Below are 20,707 nucleotides of genomic sequence, written 5' to 3'. Positions count from 1 at the left end.
GATGTCATAGGTTTAATGGCTTACCCACAACTGGTGATAAATATGCCACATGACTACTGGCTACAGAACATGGCTGTCTGGGTGTGACTTAACTTCCTTGGGCTAATGTATGACTGTTTGTTAAAAACTTTGCTCATAGATGTCTGTGGGCCAAGCTGTACAGTGTCTGCTTTAGGGCCCGATGTGGTAGTGACCAGTCAGTCCACCACACTGGTGATTTTGCAGTCAAATTGTTGAGGGCAGACACATAATGCAAGTAAAAGATTATTAAATCTTAAAGATCAAGGGAGTCACAGTTATGATGTATGCTACACTCCAGATTTATGTTTTATGTAACTGGTGTATTCAGAAAGATATAGCTTCCTACTGAATGGTGGTCCTTAATGAAATAAAATATAAGTTTATCTGGGAAGAATGTCCCATTTACAGTTTAACTAGCAACACACAAGTGATGGTAGTCTCCATTTGATATGCTCAAATTACTAAGTGCATATATACACCAGTTCTTCTAACCCCATGCTCAGATACATAAACTAAAGTCCACATATAATAATGGTCTCAAGCTCCAACATCTAATGTCACAATCACAAGTCTCTATTCATAACCTCTATCACTTGGGTGCACTCCCAATCAGGAAAATCACAAGTTTCTGATAGTTGTAACTGAACATCTGCTCTCATATCAGAAAAATCGAAATCAGCATACTTGTCTTTTCCAGCAGCTCCCCAAAGTACATCTGCCACTACCACATCCACTGATGCCAGCAAACTTTTGCCGATGGGACCTCATATAGGTCCACACCATTTAGATGCATTTCTTACAACACATTTGATGCAGTTAGAAAGGAATGAAAATGAACTAGAAATGTAAATGTAAATGGAATTGGACCACCATTCCTACACTAATAATTGTACAATTAATTTACACCTGTTACATGAAGTATTATTTGATACCATGTCTACTGACACTGATAACTATTCCATTAAACATAAATATGTAATTTACATAGACAAGAATGGGTGTTTATTGCAGTTTCATTCAAAAATTGTTGAAGATGTTAATATGATAAATTAATTTGATATGCTAATAACTATGTTCCACGACAGTTATAAGTGTAAATATGGAGTACTGTCTGATATGACACACTTAATGTAGACACTTATTATCATAGTATATTTAATAATAATGTAATTTGCGTCGCTTCTTGTGGTAATGGCTACTGTGTAGTGCCATTATCTGATATTATGTCTACCTTGCAAGCCAGCCATGTTTGTTATTTATAGTGTGTAAACATTTATGGTGTAGAGTGGAGTTATGCTTGTAATTACAGTCGGTGCTTGTGTACAGAGGATTGTATTTCCTGTACTCACATATAGCCCTTAAGCTTACTGCACCAGTATTCCTTGTATCATTTTAAGTTGTTAGAGTGTTTGTTCTGTTCAGAGTCTAGATATTACCAAACAACTCTTAGCTTCAGACATCTGCAGCTGTTAGTGACCCTCCTGGATTTTACCTGTTGGCGCTTACTACTTAAGACCAGACAATCAGTCCTGCCAATCCATCCTTTGCCCATAGGCCCTCATCATGCCTACCTTGACATAACCCATTACTATTTGCCCAGCCTCCATTCATACACACACAACACAAGAAACAGTCTTCTATGATAATTTCACACTGGATACATTTCCTAAAAGAGAACCATCCCTGGTGTAGTTCAACAGCTTAAACTAATGGTTATGCACCTTTACTGTTCCAGCCTTTCAAAAATACTCCTCACAGACTGTCTGTTATTGTTCACACTTCTAAGTGTTCCTGCAGCTGTGGAACCTTACCTGGTTTCTTCAGCTTTAATAAATAACTCTAAGTGGCAGCCTGAGGCTTCCTCTCCAGCCTTGTTATGTTACACGGGATACTATGAAAATACACTGTAATTATAAAAGTGTCCTTTATTCATGTAAATTACAGCATAGAGAACTGCCATTATGCCTTAATACTTACCTTTATCATGTATAGCTTAAAAATATGAGGCCTTGGAAAGATCCAGAATATTACAGCAAGATAATTTTTCTCTTTATCTCTGTGAGGACTATTTCTCTGACATAAAATATGGCCCACCTTTGAAAGTTAAACTCAGAGACAATTAACAGATAATTACTGCTCACAAAAATGAATTATTGTTCTACTGGAGTCCCATCTGCCTTTTTTAATACTGACACTGCTGCTAGTTGAATACAGATATTTAATTCCCTGGCCACCTGTGTTTGATCTGACATTCTTTAAATCCATCAGTAATATTCCACTGTGGATATAAAATTTGACCTTTTATTAAAAAGTTAAATGGCAAAGTCATCAGATTTATCATTACAAGATCGGATTTATGAAGATCTATCATTCATCTATGAACTCACTGTACTTCTACTATTACTACAATTTTGTGAGAAGGGTAGACTGCTACTCACCATATAGAGGAGATATTGAGTTAGACACAGGCACAGCAAAAAGATTGCTATACATTTGAGCTTTCAGCCAAAAGGCCTTTTTCTAAAGTAGGGAACATGCACAAATTCAGACAAGCACAGCTCACACTCACATGACCACTGTCTCTGCTCACTGAAAGTCTTCTGGCCAAAAACTAAAATGTATAGCAATCTTTTTGTTGTGCCTGCCTGCAACTCAATGCAGTCTCTCTATGGTGAGTAGCAATCTACCCTTTCCTAATATTCTCATTATCCCATCCTGAATTTTCCATTCTTTGATTTTGTACTATTATTAACTACAGTAATTGTAGATTATGCCATTAGTTATATATTAGTTATGGTATTGCTTATACAAAGTGAAATATACTTCACAAGCACTTCGCTTCAATGATTTTCTCTTAGCAACTAAACATTAACTGCTTATTTACTCTTCACAGTTACAGCCAATTACCTGGAGAGATAAACTAGCCTTAATATCAACATGTTTGTGCATATAATAATTTTTACTACTTGTTTAAAAAAGATAACAATAAAAGAGAGAGAGAAAGAAAGGGAAGATAGTACATGTCACCACTACAAAACGACTATAGGCCCTTTAGGCAGTTATTGAACTACCAACACAAATGTTTGTGATGCTGCTTCTAGGAGTACTGTCAGGAAGACCATCATTTCTTTACAAAATTAATATATCTGAATTATTGATGGTAGCGTTATGATTCTTAATCCACCCTGAACTGTTTGGTCAACAGCCATTACTACGAGTGTATACAAAAAAGAAATGCCTCCAAATTTTTTGTGTGAAAACTCTTAAAGCTCTTTAAATAGAACAAACATTATTAACATTCTATGTCTTTATTCTTCATGTCTACGTATTTGCAACCCTTTGCCACTAGAGGAGTGCAGTTGTAGTGCCTCGAGAATTTCGGGGTAAATTTTAGGGACATTCGTATTTCACCATCTCAAACACATGATATTTTAAGGATGAGTGTGTGAGAGTGGAAATGTGTCTACTGCGCAATGATTTATGTGTGTGTGCAGGACAGGTGTGTGTTATGAGAAGACTAAAGTTGTGGCGGTCTATCGGCACTGACAAGTGGCGGCCGTACATGCCTTGGAAGCTGTATGTCCAGTACAAGGAGTAATCAAGGACTACTCTTTGGCAGTGAAATAGTGTTGATGACTGTTGGGAACAAACAAAATATGTTTCATATAGAGACTCATATACTTTGTTGTTTGACTTGCTAGGAGCAAGAACTGTTTTGACAAGGGTTGTTAAAACCAAAAGAGACTGTAATGACATATGTTAAGTTCTAATGTTTTCCAGACAGGGTTGATTTGCGAGACTTCAAAGCACATGAGAAACTTGTATAGTTGTTTTATTGTGAAGAAGAAAAATATAGCACAGTTGATATGAAAGTATTCTGAGAGTAAGAAATCATTTCAAAAGTAGAGAAGTAGTTCAGTATCATTTCACTAACCAGCATGAAATCTTCAGAGAAGAAGCATTGTGAAGATTTATGCAGCCGTCTGTCCTGAGAAGAAGATTGGCTGCACACAATACGTAAATCACCTGCGTGAGACACGTGAGTCTTGCACCCCAGTACCACAGTCTCCAGCCATCAGGAAAATGTTAGACAGTATGGTAGTGTGTAATGTAACTATTTCTGTGTGTGAGAAACAGTGTGCTGTAATCAAATTTCACTTTGGAAGAGTTTGTCCACACATGGAGCATCCTCTCCTTCAGTTTGACACAACATCTGCAACAATCTGAAATCTTAGGTTCTCTGTTATTGACCATACTCCATAAAGTGCCTTATCTGAGAAGTGGAGAAGACCTTGGCTGTGCCTGTCGAGCACCCAGGGTGCAACCATCTTCAAGTGGCTTATTCAGATGCCCATAATGCCTGTCACTTATGTTCTGAGGCCATCCTCGGGTCATTTAGGTGGCTGGTGGAAGTGGTGAAGGCTGCTGGCATCACATTTGGGGTGCAAACAGAGCTTGCAATTTGCAGTATTGTACCCACAGTCGAATGGGGGCCTTTGGTACGGAACTGAGTTGAGGTCTCAAACCAAAGGCTTCATTAGGTCTGTGATGGTCTTGGCAGCAGGTTTCTGGACCTGTGTTATTGGATGGCAAATTTTGGGACTCCCCTTGGTAGGTCAGGGGTGCAGTATACAATAGAAGCAGCTACTCAGATAGCAGAATACTTGTGGAGTGCGTGTGGGGTTTGTTTGTGATAGGCAGTGGTCTGAGCTACTCTGATGAACTCATACCGGATGACACACAGATAATAAATTGAGACCACATTCAGGGTGATGACATTTTGAATTTCAAAATTTTATCAGTAAATTTTTGAGGTATGCATAACAAAGTTCCTGAATTTAACACCCCCCAGAAAATTTCTCATGCTCAAACTGTTGTTGGGACCAAGAGCTGGCTGAAATCCAAAATAGAAAGCTCAGAGATATTTAGTGATTCATGGAACATATATCAGAAAGACATATTAGATACCATAGGAAGGGTGGTTTCATTGCAGCTGAGAAAAGTATTGCCTCTATTGGTGTCAGATTTGAGTTCTACAGTGATGTTACTTGGTCACATATAAAAAAGTTTGTAGTCAGTAGTGTGGAAATTCCCAGATTATGCAGTATTAGTTGGAGGTAACTTTAACTTACCAAGTATAGACTGGGACATCCATGGATTCGTTGTAGGGAGTACGGCCAATCTTGTGAATTACTTTGAGCATGTTTACCAAGAACTATCTTGAGCAGCTAGTTAGACAGCCCACAAACAATGGAAATATTTTACATCTTCTAGCTACAAAAATGCCTGACCTTATTGACAGCGTGAGTATAGAGACAGGGATTAGTGACCACGATGACACCATAGTGACTACATTTCCTACCGTTAATAAATCAATGAAGAAGACTAGTAGAGCATTTCTGCTAGAAAGACCACATAAGCTATTGTTAGCATCCCACTTAGTCAGTGAACTGACATCATTTAATACCAGTGTGATAGATGTAGAGGAATTAAGTGCAAAGTTTAAATAGATTGTAAATTGTGCTCTGGAAAATATGTGCTGAGTAAATGGATTAAGGATGGGAAAGGTCTGTCATGATTTAAGAATGCTGAGGAAGGAAAGGCTGTTGCACTCTTGCTTCAAAAGTGAGTGCGCAAATGACGACAACAAAAGTTAATAGAAGTTTGTATGATTGTATAAACATCAGTGCATGATGCATTCAACAATTGGCATACCCTAGCAAAAGATCTTGCTGAGAACCATGCATGAAATCAGTAAGTGGGTCTAAGGCTTCTGTCCAGTCACTCGTTGACCAATGTGGTGTGGCAGTAGAAGACAGCAAAAGGAAAGCTGATGTTTTAAATTTCACATTTAAGAAATTGTTCACACAGGACAATCATTTAAACATACCATCTTCTGACCATCACATAGACTCCAATATGGACAAAATAGGTGCACACATCCATAGTAGAGAGAAACTACTCAACGAGTTGAAAGCAGATGTGTCGCCAGGTTTGTATGCAGTCCCAGTTTGATTTTACAAAGAGTACTCTAAGCCTCGGCCCCTTACTTAACTTTCGTTTTTTGTGTATCTCTTGTCTGTCACAAAGTCCCAAGTGAGTGGAAGAAAGTTCAGATGACTCCTGTACATAAGGAGAGGAAAAGAATGGACATGCAAATTACAGACCAATATCCATAACATCAGATTGCTGCAAAATTCTTGAACATATTCTCAGTTTGAATATAACAAATTTCCTTGAGACAGAAAAGCTTCTGTCCAGGAATCAGCACGGCTTTAGAAAGCATTGCTGATGCGAAACTCAGATTGCCTTTTTCTCACACGATTTCCTGTGAACAATGGATGAAGGGCATCAGGCACATTCCATATCCCTAAATTTATGAAAGACATTTGACTTGGTGCCAGACTATTAACACGGGCGCAAGCACATGGAATAGGTTCCCAGATATGTGAGTGGCTTGAAGAGTCCTGAAATAACACAACCCAGTATGTTGTCCTAGATCCCAAGTGTTCATAAGAGGCCAAAGTATCATCAGGAGAGTCCCCAGGGAAGTGTGATAGGACTGCAGCTACTATCTATACACATAAATGATATGGTGGACAGGGCAAACAATAATCTGCAGCTGTTTGCAGATGATGTTGTGTGTTGAGGAGGGTGTCATCATTGAGTGGCTGTAGGAGGATACAAGATGACTTAGACAACATTTCTAGTTTCTGTGAAGAATGGCAGCTAGCTCTAAATATAGAAAAATGTAAGTCAATGCAGATGAGTAGGAAAACCAAACCTGTCATGTTTGATTACAGAATTAGTAGTGTGCTGCCTGACACAGTCATGTCTATTAAATTTCTAAGTTTAACATTGCAAAGTGATATGAAGTGGAATGAGCATGGAAGGATTGTAGTAGGGAAGGCAAATGGTCAAATTTGATTTATTGGGTGAGTTTTGGTGAAGTGAAGATCATCTGCAAAGGAGACAATGTATAAAACACTTCTGTTATCTAAAACTTTGAACATAGCTGCTAAGGTTCAGTGACTGTGTCAGAATTATATTAGAACAAATAAGCCCTCGGTCACAAATATTAAGTCAAATTGACCAGGTTTCGACGCTACTGTTTTAGAACAGTTAGTCTAATTCTGAAGACGACGCTCATAGTTGCGTCGAAACCTGGTCAGTTTGGGCTTAATATTTGTGACCGAGGGCTTATTTGTTCTAATATAATTCTGTTATCTATTCTCGACTACTGCTTAAGTGTTTAAGATCTGCAGCAGGTCAATTAGCAAGACATGGAAGCAATTCAGAGGCAGACTGCTAGATTTATTACTAGTAGGTTTGAATAACAAATCAATATTATGCAGATTCTTCAGAAACCAAATGGCAGTCCGAAGGCAACATTCTTTTTGAGGAATTCTGTTGAGAAGGTTTAGAGACCCAGCATTTGAAGCTGACTGTAGAATGATTCTACTGCCGCCAGTGTACATCTGGAGTAAGGACCACGAAGATATGAGATGAGAAATTAGGGCTCATACATTGTTTTTCCACCACTGTATTTGAGAGTGTAAAAGGTGTTGCTATAGATACAATTCTGACTTGGCTGCATCCAAATTTCATCTGTTTCCAAAATGTAATGAACACTTTTGATAATTTCACTTCAATGATAATGCAGTGGTGAGGTTATGGCTCCATCAACAAAGTCAAACATCCTATAATGATGGTGTCAACAAACTGGTCTCTTGTTGAGATAAAAGTGTTCATCGACAGGGTGACTGTGTTGAGAAATAAATTTATAGACATGTGGAATAAAGATGTAGAGTGTTAATAATGTTTGTTTTATTTAAAATGCTTTAAGAGTTTTCACATAAAAATTTCAGAGGTGTTACTTTTCAGTATTCCCTCCTATAGTTTTTCTTGTAAATTTTTTCCTATGTTGCCATATTTGAGACAATGGTAACCTGTTTAATGCACAGCCCCTATAAATGAATAGTAGTTCTGTATGTTAAGGCTGAGGAAGTGTATAGATGACCTTTTATGGGGATAATTACAGGTATTAATACAACAGTTACACGAATTTTATGAAATCAGATGTTACTGTTAACTGTGTATCTTGCATTTTTTTCCAGACACATTTTATGTAACTGCGGCATCTGTAAATATTGCGTCATCCATTTCATCAAAATCACATCTAGGAAAACCACTAGGAAAAATTGGAACAGAAGACTGGGCTGCGGTAGTTCAGAGTGGTATCAGCATTTTAGGTATGTACACTTTATTTATCATCCGATTATGCTTTCTTGGATGATACTGAAATGCTGAAATGTAAACAGGAGCAAGAGGACTTCCAGGCATAATAGCAAAGGACATAATGCTTAACCTTAACCTTTTGGAAACTGAAAATAGTTTCTGCATGGGAAATTGAGTTTGTAGGGAAATGGAAATCATAATGAATGAAAAAGAGTATCGATATAGACAGAAGGAAATTCACCCCAAATCCTTTGAAAGGGCTGGCAGTCATAATTGGATCAGAATAATGAAGGCCTAACAGTTGAACATGAAAGGGAGCAATATAATCAGTTTACCATTACCCATGTTCACAATATGGCTGTGATAGCTACAATTATGTGATTCCATAGTACTTATATTTACATGCAGCCTTATTAATGTGCATTTTTGAGTTAGCTTTTTAGTATTATAATACCCTTAGCACTTTCGTGCATACCTTAACTGCTAGTGTCACGTATTGCATTGCTTAAATTAAACATTACATAGAGGGAAACAAAGAAAACAAATTGTAACCATTCAGTTTAGTTGTTAAAAAATGACATAATTCCTCCAGCCATAATCAGGTGTCGGTTTTATTGGCAACTAGTTTCGATGTTGTTACAACATAATCTTCAGGCCCTAAATGCAACATACCATACACAAACAACCAATGCAACTACAGTAATTTATGAGTTATTGTGCAAAACAATTCTATTATAACCATTTTACATACTGGATAATTTTAATGAAACTAATTAAATTTTTGGTCATTTCCATTAAAATGCCATCACTCTGGACATTAGCCATTTACATGGTAACACTAAATACAAATGAAGCTGTATATGGACAATCGTTTTATTATTGGTTAATATCAAGTATTAAAAAGTGGGAGTATAAAAGCTTAAGTGACAAGCCATCATTGTAATGGATAATAATATAGGCATGGAACATTGTAAATTATTATTAATTTTTTTTTGAAATAATGAACTATAAAGAGGAGAACATATGTATTGCCAATCAGACATATGTTCGGTAAACTTCATTGTTTACTAGTAGTGAACGGTGGGCAAGGTAGGTTGTTTTGCATAATAACTCGTAAATCGCTGTTGTTGCATTCGTTGTTTATGTATGATATGTTGTATTTAGGGCCTGAAGATAATATTGTAACAACATTGAAACCAGTTGCCAATAAAACCAACACCTTAATACAGCTGGAGGAATTATGTCATTTTTTAACACATATTATACCAGCTGATGTCCCAAGTTTTAATTATGGATATACGAAGATTCAGTTTAGTTACCAGTTGCAAGTGCTATGGGCAAATGACTATGGTAACCAGCACATGAAATAGTAGCGGAATGTGACGACAGAGAAAAGAAATAAAAGACATGGCCAGCCTCATTAAGTAATTGGATATTACTGTGACGGATGTTATGTAAACATGTAAACAAGTAAGCGGCAGTTACTTAGTTATTCCCATGTAAGTGTACATGCAAGTCCTGATTGCCTACTCTTGGTCTCCTGGTTCAGGTTTGACACTGACTTTTACTTTTGTTCGTTAGTTAAAAATGTTTCTACTGTGTTTTTCCCCTAGTAAGAAACTGTTTATTAGTTCTGAAAGGTAGTGTATATTCTTGGTTCATTAACTGGATAATGGAAAATCTTGCTTGGAATATAAATACTAGAAGGAGTAAAAGTAGCAAATATTTACACACTTGAATTGTAGGGCAATCAATGAAAGACTGAAAGCATTGCAAAGCTTTAAGATATGTCTTTCTTCTGAGCTTCTTGCGCACACAATACTCTTGATGGATTGCATTGTACATTGGCAGATGACTAGGGGAGAGAAGCAGCAAGGGAACAGACTAGGAATGTGGCACAAGTGGGCTCACGCCATGTAGGCACAGGGAATTGCATCACCATGAAGTAGATGAGTAGATTGGAAATGGGGGAAGATGGGAAAAGGGGCGGGGGCTGAGAACTTGGAGGGAGTAAGGGAGAGAAGAAAATGGACAGACAGAGAGGGGGAAGAAGAAGATGGACACAGGGGGAGAAGGATATGAACAGGGAGAGGGAAGAGGAGGAGATTGATAGAGAGAGGGGAAGGAGTAGATGCACAGAGAGAGGAGGAAGAAGGGGATGGAAAAAGAGATGGAGAGGAGAAGATAGAATTAGGGGGTGAAGGGAGGAGGTAAACAGAGGGGGAAGGAACATATGGACAGAGGGTGGACACAGGGGGAGAAGGATATGGACAGGGAGAGGAGGAGATTGATAGAGAGAGGGGAAGGAGTAGACGCACAGAGAGAGGAGGAAGAAGGAGATGGAAAAAGAGATGGAGAGGAGAAGATAGAATTAGAGGGTGAAGGGAGGAGATGAACGGAGGGGGAAGGAGCATATGGACAGAGGGTTAATTTATAAATATTTAGGTTGAACAGAAAACCTCAAAAATGACTTACAAGATTTGGGGCTTACAGTCAAGTTTCTAGCTGTCTTTGCTAGGTGTCAAGCACAAGCCATGTTTCCTCACTGTTTCGACCATAAACTGTGAGTGGCACAACTGTGAGTGGCACACACAATATGCTTAGCAGTTGTATCATATTGCCAAGCTTTTTTCAAAAAAAAAGAAAAAAAAAAGAAAAAGAAAAAAAGAAAAGAAAAGAGTGCCATAAGTAAAGTGCGTAAGTGCATGTTGAAGATATTTTTTGGGTTCCATATCTCATTCGATAAGAATGGAACACTTACAGATTCGCTTTATTGTCCCTCTGTCTGTCTGTCTGTCTGTCCAACTACTAAAAACCGTTTCTCTCAGGAATGTTGAAATCTATGCCACACACTAAAGTGTATGGTCCCTCAGTGATGTAAAAAATTAAAGTTTCTAAGTCAGGGCAGTTAAAAGATACAGCCATTTATGTCACATATTTTGATATAACCTCACTCACCAAAACCTGTAGGGGACTCCCCTTGGCCTAGTATCATGAAACTAGGCAAGAAAAAAAAAAGTTTCACAATAGAAGTAAAACAAAAAATCTGAAAGGTGTTGATTTGTAATTATACAAAATGAAAAAAATTGGTTTTCATTATTTATCTGACTGTTTGTCTATCAGTATGAAGACCCATATTCTTCACGCATGGGTAGACATTTAAAGTCGAAATTTATATCACATGCTATTGCCTACAATCCCTTGGCAGTGTAAAAAGTTAAGCTTCTAAGTCAATGCAGTCAAAAGATATGGTCATTAATATCACATATTTTGATACCTGCAAACTCCCTTATTAAACTCTGTAAGGTACTTGCCATTGACCTTGAACCATGATTTTTGGCAAGAAGCTAGGTTTCATAGTACAAGTAAATGAAGGGAAAAAAACCAGGATATTGTTAATTTGTAATTATATCAAACTAAGGAAACTGTCCTTTTGTCATTTGTTATCTAACTTCAAACTTAAAATTACTCATCAAACCAGCCTTGCACATTTACTGTGATATGCATGAGGAAAAATACACAAATATTTGCTGCAGACAATGCCAACACAATTTAATGAATAATGACACCTAAAATATGTTCTTACCTATCAAATACCTTTATTTTTCTGTGACTAACCATGATATGACTTTTGCAGCTCATTTTAGAACCTCCAACATGCTTTAAACATGATAAAAAATAAACCTGAACTGTACAATCGCTATAGGCAGGACTGTAGTAGTAGACTTTCCACATTTATATTAATCAGTAGTTCAGGAACTGTGCTCTGTGATTTCTTCCATGGTTTCATCAGGTATAGCAAATCTTAAGAAATAGCAATACTATTAAAACTTCCTGGCAGATTAAAACTGTGTGCCCGACCGAGACTCGAACTCGGGACCTTTGCCTTTCGCGGGCAAGTGCTCTACCAACTGAGCTACCGAAGCACGACTCACGCCCGGTACTCACAGCTTTACTTCTGCCAGTAAAGCTGTGAGTACCGGGCGTGAGTCGTGCTTCGGTAGCTCAGTTGGTAGAGCACTTGCCCGCGAAAGGCAAAGGTCCCGAGTTCGAGTCTCGGTCGGGCACACAGTTTTAATCTGCCAGGAAGTTTCATATCAGCGCACACTCCGCTGCAGAGTGAAAATCTCATTCTGGAGCAATACTATTGTATGTATATCTTTATGTAGTTTACAAATGTTTGCATTGACACTGTGTATTCTAACTTCACATTAAGGTCAACGGTCACTTCATGGCAATGGTTTTCTTATGAAAGGTAACATGCATCTGTAATGCCCTTCCCATCTCTACCAGTAAATCTAGTTTTTCTTTCACAAAATGTTTAGAATTTGAAGTTTTCTGATGATAACTGTATATTTTCTTGTCACTTTATACAGCAGTTTGAGATATCCTAAGTCAGTTTGTGTTCAGTACCATTGCACTGACTGAGTTTTAGCAGCCCATAGAGGTTGAAAGATTCATTAAGTTAGAATTTGATCAGCAGTGTGGCCCTCATGTGTGTAAGACTTCTAGACTTAAATATCGATATATATGTTCATTACTGTTCTAGCATCTAATTTACCTCTGGAAATTCACAACCTAATATTATCATGAAAATATTTTATAATTAGAGGCAAGAATAAAAATGATGAAAATCTGTGTAGCAGTTGTAACTGCAGTACATATTCTGTTGTTATGGTATTATTGTTGGTGTCAGTAAGACCTTTGAATATCTGCTTGATAAATAAGCAAACTTTAAATTTTGCTGTCTTATTTTTGCGATCAACAGGGCGTGAAGGCCATAACTTAAATTTGCTGATATTGCCAGAGGTGCTGCAAACCATAGCAAGTTCTGATCGTATTTTGTCAGCTCCCTGCGGTTCACTTGTTCTGGCTGGTCAAGCAGGAATTGGCCGAAGAGCTACCATTCAAATTTTGTCTGCACTGCATGGTGTTAAATTAATAATACCAAATATGACAAAGCAGTATGACCACAAAAACTTTTGTAATGATTTGAAGGAGGTATGTGTTATCTTTTTAAGATATTTGTTAACTGCATGTCAGAATATCAACAATGTAGGTAAAGATAGATTGCTATTTACCGTAAAGATGACATGTTAAGGTGCAGACAGGTGACATTTTACTCATAAGCTTTCAGCCATAGCCTTCATCACAAAAAGAAAGAGAAACACACCATTCATTCACATACGCAAGCATGCCTCATGCACACATGACTGTCAACACTGGCGGCTTGGATCAGAATGCTGGTCTGAGCTGCCGGAGTTGGCAGTTGTGTGTGTGAGGTGTGCTTGCTAGGGTGAATGAATGGTGTGTTTTTCTATTTCTTTTTGTGATGAAGGATACGGCTGAATTGATAAATGGGTGTTATTATTTGCAAGTAGCTTCCTTAATAAACTTTTCTATTGGAAATATATATGAGAGTCTGTGATAACTGTTGTATGTAAGAGTAAACTTTTAAATCTTTCTGGGCTCGTATATAGGAGGATCTGCTGTAAACACATTATAATATACTGATGCAGTTGCCCCTGAAGTTTTGTCCATATGATAGAATACATGAGGAGACTTTTTTCTGCATCAGTTTAACATCTCACTACCAGTTGAAACAAACACATATAGGAAAATCCAACACTGTTTGGCAGATTCAGTGTGAGTTCTTTTTATGAAAACTTGCACCTCTTCATCAGAAACAGGTTATATCCCATTAATACAATTTGCTTTCTTTGATTCACTAATGTTTTGTGAAATAAGGAATGTTTTTCTTCTTCTTTCAAGTAAATGCATTATAATAAATTTGCATTGTACACTAGTGAAACGTAGAAATATTTTATGGTAATCAGCTGTCATCACACTCTAGACACCATTTTACATACTTATGAATTTTAGCTCATGTTTTACATCATATATATTCTGTAATGAAGTCTATTGTAAACATCTGATCACATTTCAAAAGGATTTATCACTTTCCTGATTACAAAACCAGGCAAAAAAGTAACAATCTCTGCTGTCGGTTATTTAGTTATACTTAATCACAAATACACTGCTGTGCAATATGTAAGGATGAATGCACCTTTCAAATGATGTGTCACTGCCAAGTAGCATAATGTGATGATATGTGGACCATAGAGAACTACTACAGTATAGTACAGAAGGTAACTGATATAAATATGCAATGAGGCAAACAGAAATGACACTTTTATTCAAAGGCAATAATTACACTTATGTCACCATGATTTATAATGGGCCCCTGGATGTTAGAAAAGGTGGGACATGGTTGTTAATATTGTGTGTAATTAACATGGACAGCAATGCATACTTTGCAACATGCTCCCTTGCTGGCCATGATGTTGGCAAGAAGTTCCCATGATGGGGCATTCCATTCTTCCACCAGTGCAGTTGACAAGTGCTGGATGATCCTTGGCACATGTGAGCGTAATGAAATATGTCTCCCCAATGCATTCCACATGTGCTCAATGGGATTTAACATGGAGGAGCGGGCTGATTAGTCTATTCATCAAATATCCTTTCATTCCAGACAATGGAAAATCCAGGATGGAATGTAACAATACAAGAGAAGGAAAGTTGCTACTCACCATATAGCAGAGATGCTAAGTCGCGATAGGCACAAGAAAAAGATTCACAAAATCATAGCTTTCGGCCATTAAGGCCTTTGTCAGCAGTAGACACACGCACACACACACACACACACACACACACACACACACACACACACACACGCACACACGCAAGTGCAACTTGCACACACATATGCAGTCTCAGAGAGTGTAGTTTCAGCTCTCTGAGACTGCAGATGTGTGTGCAAGTTGCGCTTGCGTGAGTGTGTTTGTGCATGTGCGTGTCTACTGCTGCCAAAGGCCTTAATGGCCGAAAGCTATGATTGTCTAAATCTCTTTATTGTGCCTATTGTGACTCAGCATTCTTTCATTCCATTCATTGATGCCTGAGTTGTTCAATATGGTTGTGTATTGTCACCAATAAAAATGAAGTCAGTATCGAATATACCCATGATAGGATGCATATGGGTAAGAGGCATAGTGCCACAGTAATATTGACCAATGAGTGTACCCTGTCCAAACATTTGCAGTTAATATATGAAGATAGTAACTGTTCTTGAAAGAACAGATACCATTGATGACTGTGCAGCTTCTCTAGAATAAATGATTTATTCTAGAGAAGCTGCATGGTCATCAATGGTATCTGTTCTTTAGAGAACAGTTACTATTTCCATATACATAGTTGAAGGCTACCCAGCCATTGACCTTCGTCTGTGCAAATGCGCAGAGGTTGCCCGAACTCTTATGGGAATCGTCACCTTAGTGTGCGCAAGTAATGAGTAGATGGGCAAATATCTATTAGGTACATTACATATATAGATTGTGGACAGTTGGGAATGTGGGTCTCACTGGAAGCATGCAAGGGATAAGTCCCTGCAGTCGCGCTATTCATCTGTGTCCTCAGTGGCTCAGATGGATAGAGCATCTGCCATGTAAGCAGGTAAGCAGGAGATCCTAGGTTCCAAGTCCCGGTCGGGGCACACATTTTCAGCTGTCCCCATTGAGGTATATCAACAACACCTGTCGGCAGCTGAGGGTTTGAATTAATTTTCATTTGGAGTTAAGTTTCTTTGAGTAAGAATGTCATTTCTCTCCATCCCATTGTGTATTTCTTTCAGTTACCTTGGGTACTGTATTGTAGCAGTTCTTTGTATGTGTGGTACAAGTTTCACTGAGCTATGTTACTTGGCTGTGACACATCACACTTAAGGTTTGTCCATCAGTGTAGTTCTGATGGAATGAACATGTAAACAAAACCTGACAACTTTGTTTTATTTGTTAATCTAAATATATTCTCACTACAGCAAACTACAGGAAACATGTCTCTGCTTAACACAGTTTATATCACTCTTTTGACACAGTTAGGTCCCTCTCTACTCTAACGGTAAAGTCACATGTTAATAAAAAACTTAACATTCTTTGAGTGATGCAGTCACATTCATTCACCAATGAATTGCTTGTACTTATTATTCCCATCATGAAAGAATTCTTAGGTGGTGTCAAAAGAATTATACTGGGTGTTTCTCCTAAGAGTCATTAGGCACACTTTATCTGGTGTTTCAGCAGATATGTGCAATTTTGTTTCTGCGACATGTAGCTAGTGTCAACTGAAACAAATCCAGCATTGATGGAATGATGCAGTTTGTTTCCTGTTTCAAACAAAATAATTTTTGAATTGGAGTTCTACATGCCCATTCAATAGAATACTACTAGTTTAGTTTACTATGATATTAATTTTACAACAGGAACAGTAAAAACATAGAGTAACTAGTAATCTAGCAGTGACTGAACAGCATGATTCCACATAGCAGTAACAGTTAGTGCTGACCAGGATTGTGCTGTCATTGTTGGAGTACTCATTAATTCTCAGGTTTTACTTTCCCTGTTAATGCATTTGGTATAACGAATATCACACTAGAATAATTTTGGACTGCTCTATCAAATGGGAATGTAAAATTCCACTTTAAAAATAAGTTTGTTTGTAACGGGAAACAAACCAACGTTTTCCATTAACACTGGGCATCACATGAAAGGTATAATGCCCAGCATTTGTTTGGGCTGACTTCAGCTACACAAAGCAGAAACAAAATTCCAAATATCTGCTGCAACACCAGAGAAAATATGCCTGATGACTCTTAGGAGAGACATCCTGTATATGCTTTTATATTAAAGATAAAAAAATGTTTTAAAATTGGTTAGAGGCATCTTAAAAATGTACTTTTGACTTCTAGAAACTATGCTTCAGTTTTAAAAACTGATCAAAATTGTAAAATTATTTTGATAACATTAACCACTACCTTCCTATATAGTTACAGCTCTTTTCCATATACCCCAAATTTACCCGTTCATATTTGTGCTTTTGTATTGTATAATAATTTTTACAACTATAAATTGAAATATAATGCTGATCATTTATGCTATCCACACTGTAGTAAAAGACATCATTTATTTTTGTGAGTTTTCTGGTCCTCTTTGCAAAGTTCACAGCATTATTTTCAGTTCATCCATGAATATTTTTATCTTACTTGTAACAGATATGAAACAGCAAGCATCCAACATTCAGCCAAGAAAAACTTTGGCACACTGCTATCTGGTAAGAGATATGATGTCATGCAGTTTAAAGTAAACACTGAGCTTTGTACTAAGGGGCATGTTCTTCATCTGCAGGGATGAACGTGCCCTTATACACAGTTTGACAGTGAATTTAAAAAAAAGAATATACCTTATACAGAAGTTAATCCAGTTGTTTCAGCAAAGTTGATTTTAACATGGCTGTTGTCATGAGCCAGCCCACCTGAAATGGGACGGACTGTGCTAGTGGTAGGATTGAATCTGCTCCTACTGTCCACAATGACAATTCTGTCGTCTTGAAACTCCGTGACTACATGTTAACAGTATGGAGTCAGAACCAAGCCATGCAGTTTTTATCTCTTCAGAAATTCTATAGTTAATCTTAAGTCCATTTTATTTACTTTTTTATGCTGAAAACTGTACCATATATATGTTTTGCTGCAACCAACAGTGTCACTGCTTTCAATACTGGGATGACCGTAAAAGCAGCTGATCATCTGTATGAACATCGGCAACCATTATGTGGTAAAAGGCAAACGCCCTAGTTTGCAGAAAATACTTCTCATCACACTGCAGCCATCTTCTTCTCTTGTTGGTATTTAATTGTTTTTGCTGTCTTCATTCGACAAAAGTTACTGACTGCGTGGAAAAGGAAGATGATGCATAACCATATACACAGTTGATTCAGTGGTGATACAACATACCTACAATCTGCATTGTTATTTCTATGCTGCATCAACTTAATGACATTCATAGATACGCAACAAGTATCCTTTAGTTTTATACCAAATCTCTACAATTTATTTTTCTACTGCCTGGAATATAATCTGTAGTTCTTGCTGCTTTAAGCATTGCAATTTCTGGAATTAACTTGGCTATACAAGTGTAAAAGAGGCAGCAGAAACATGTTATATTGCCATAATGTTTATAAATTTTAAACATGAAAATTTATAACTTTGTGATGTGCTTCAATTGACTGATCCAGACCAAAAATTTTAACGCAAGAAGTCGTTATCATTGCAGTAATATAGAAATCATACTAAATATGCATAGCTTTGAATAATAAATACCCCAGTGTCCTAGAGTGTGAGGTATTTTCTGACATTCAAATAAAACTATATACATATGGCTTCAGTTTGTATTTGAAGTTTAATAAGGATTTCGAAAATTTTCTGAATGCAAGATGTACAGAAGTTGTCCAAAAAACAGTCAAACCACCAGTGACTCAGTGGGCTCAAGTGCCCATGTATTCATATATTCCAGTAATCATATTGTTGAATTTACAGTTTTTAAGAAGTTACAATTAAAGAACTTTACATCATACGGATTGCATTGGGATTTGGTGTCAAAATGTCCAGTTTACATAAACTGATAACTGAGAATAGTAAAATAATAAAACTTTTGATATTTACTTCTGAAAAATAGCAATCAATGTTTATGGCTACAACAACATTAAAATATTTTGTCTTAATTACTTATGTAATTACTGGATGACAAATTTTAATAATATCTGAATTACAGTTTATCATTAAATAGCTATGTTTAGTGTAAAAGTGTAAAAGGCAATGTCTAAAATTATACTTTAAACAGTATATACTAGTCTGGTTACAATTCATTTGACCTTACTTTTTACATATATGATTAAATATCATGTGAATTGCAACGAGTTGTGACATTTTCACAAGTAACCACCACATGTAATTGGACAAAAACATAACAAGGGATGGATCATTTTTTATTGTAACTGTGGCATCGGTCACTTCATTATGATTTCTCTTAGTCTTCTGCATTAGTGTTTATAGGAGAAAACTTCAATTTGAGTGTAGTATTTTAATTCCAGAAATTGTAGTTTTACATAGACAATATTGGAAAAATACATATCATAAATGTTTTAGAGAGGTAACTGTTAATAATGTTGCAGGTAATGCATATGGCTGGTGTGAGTGGGGAACAGGTGTTCCTATTACTTGAAGATTGCCATATACAGATGACAGCTCTACTCAATATGGTCAATACACTACTTCTTTCAGGAGAGGTGCTGTCACATATTTATATACTTTTTATGTAGTGTACATTGTGTGACTTATATTTGTACACAGCATTCAAATAACTATAGTACATATCCTGCAGCAAATTAATTTTATACATTTTTTCATAACAAGAGACTCCTCCTCAAAACCTAACACACTGATAGATAGATTTTTATCAACTGTGAAGTGTTGTATTAAACTGCTGAAGAACAACTTAACAAAAAAATTTCTTGAAGTAAGCTTCCGTGCCTTATAAAAGTGTCAAGAAAAATGTCTGTCATTGGACCAGTAACTAAAGTTTGTTGCTATTCAGAATGATCCTCAATAATATAAGTTCACATTTACAGTTATTGTAGTTTGCATCACATTGGATGGGAGCCCACTTTTCAGCCATTCTGGGCATCTCCTTTTTTTAACTGCTGGCATCCTGTGAGGTTCATTTTCTTTTTGTATACCTAGGTGTGAGTCATCACTAGTTGGTGATAACTGTTCTTTGCAAGGTGGCACTGTTCTCATACTTTGTAGCAATACAGTTTCATTTGAGAGGGACTGAATCATTCATTACTACTGAACTGTCATTGATACTTTTTGGTAGTGGTATAGCTGTAAAAGTGTATCAGTTAATGAGCTAGTGTAAACAAATACCACATTACACCAATAAATGTAAAGTGCTTCACAAGCAGGAGAGGGGGGGGGGGGGGCGGGGAGGGGATTATTTACCACATTTATAAAATATGGAAATGGAAGCTTTCTTAGTGAACTTCACTGATAAAATCTTCCGGGGATATCAGCCAAGTGGCAGTGTTATATTGTGGCAAAGTTTCAACAAATTTCCTGCTTGTCATCTTCAGGTAAAGTGTTGAGTTCCTGTGCTGTTTAGGCATCAAGTCCTGGTGTTCTCTGTCCATTCTGAACATTGCTTCCACCACCAAGACTGGACCATTCTTGATGGATTTTTGCTGTCACCAAATCCTGTGCATATCTTAGTTGAAATTCATCGTCCACATACATTTCCACTGCCGCTTTGAGTAGAAAGTTTCATGAACTGTTTTTGCAGCATAGCATCTTTACTTGTCCAAAACCAAAATTGTGGAATGTGTGGATGATGTGCTCTGCTACTTCATCTGACTGATGTACTGGATACCACATTCATCTGTGATACTGCACATGCCGTCTGTCCATAATCTGATATCTTGAGAAGATTCCATCCTTGTTGGTAACCTTCTTAAATGTGTATCTGAAAGGGGGCTCCCATTGCTAACATTTTGAACACAC

At 37.1% G+C, this 20,707-nt stretch overlaps 1 protein-coding gene across 1 annotated transcript in view; it reads left to right on the top strand.

Annotated features, from left to right (window-relative positions):
- Positions 1 to 20,707, top strand: part of LOC126457597 (cytoplasmic dynein 2 heavy chain 1) — an 808,157-nt gene that overhangs the window by 525,019 nt on the left and 262,431 nt on the right. Inside the window, exons 44-46 of the mRNA XM_050094037.1 lie at positions 8,139 to 8,273; positions 13,028 to 13,260; positions 19,324 to 19,437. Of these exons, the coding sequence (XP_049949994.1) occupies positions 8,139 to 8,273; positions 13,028 to 13,260; positions 19,324 to 19,437 (482 nt within the window). The remainder of the gene's footprint in view (positions 1 to 8,138; positions 8,274 to 13,027; positions 13,261 to 19,323; positions 19,438 to 20,707) is intronic.

This window comes from Schistocerca serialis, chromosome 2 (assembly GCF_023864345.2).
Source record: "Schistocerca serialis cubense isolate TAMUIC-IGC-003099 chromosome 2, iqSchSeri2.2, whole genome shotgun sequence".
Lineage (NCBI taxonomy): Eukaryota > Metazoa > Arthropoda > Insecta > Orthoptera > Acrididae > Schistocerca > Schistocerca serialis.
The sequence above is the reverse complement of the archived record's forward strand: the minus strand, read 5'-3'. Positions and strand labels throughout refer to the sequence as shown.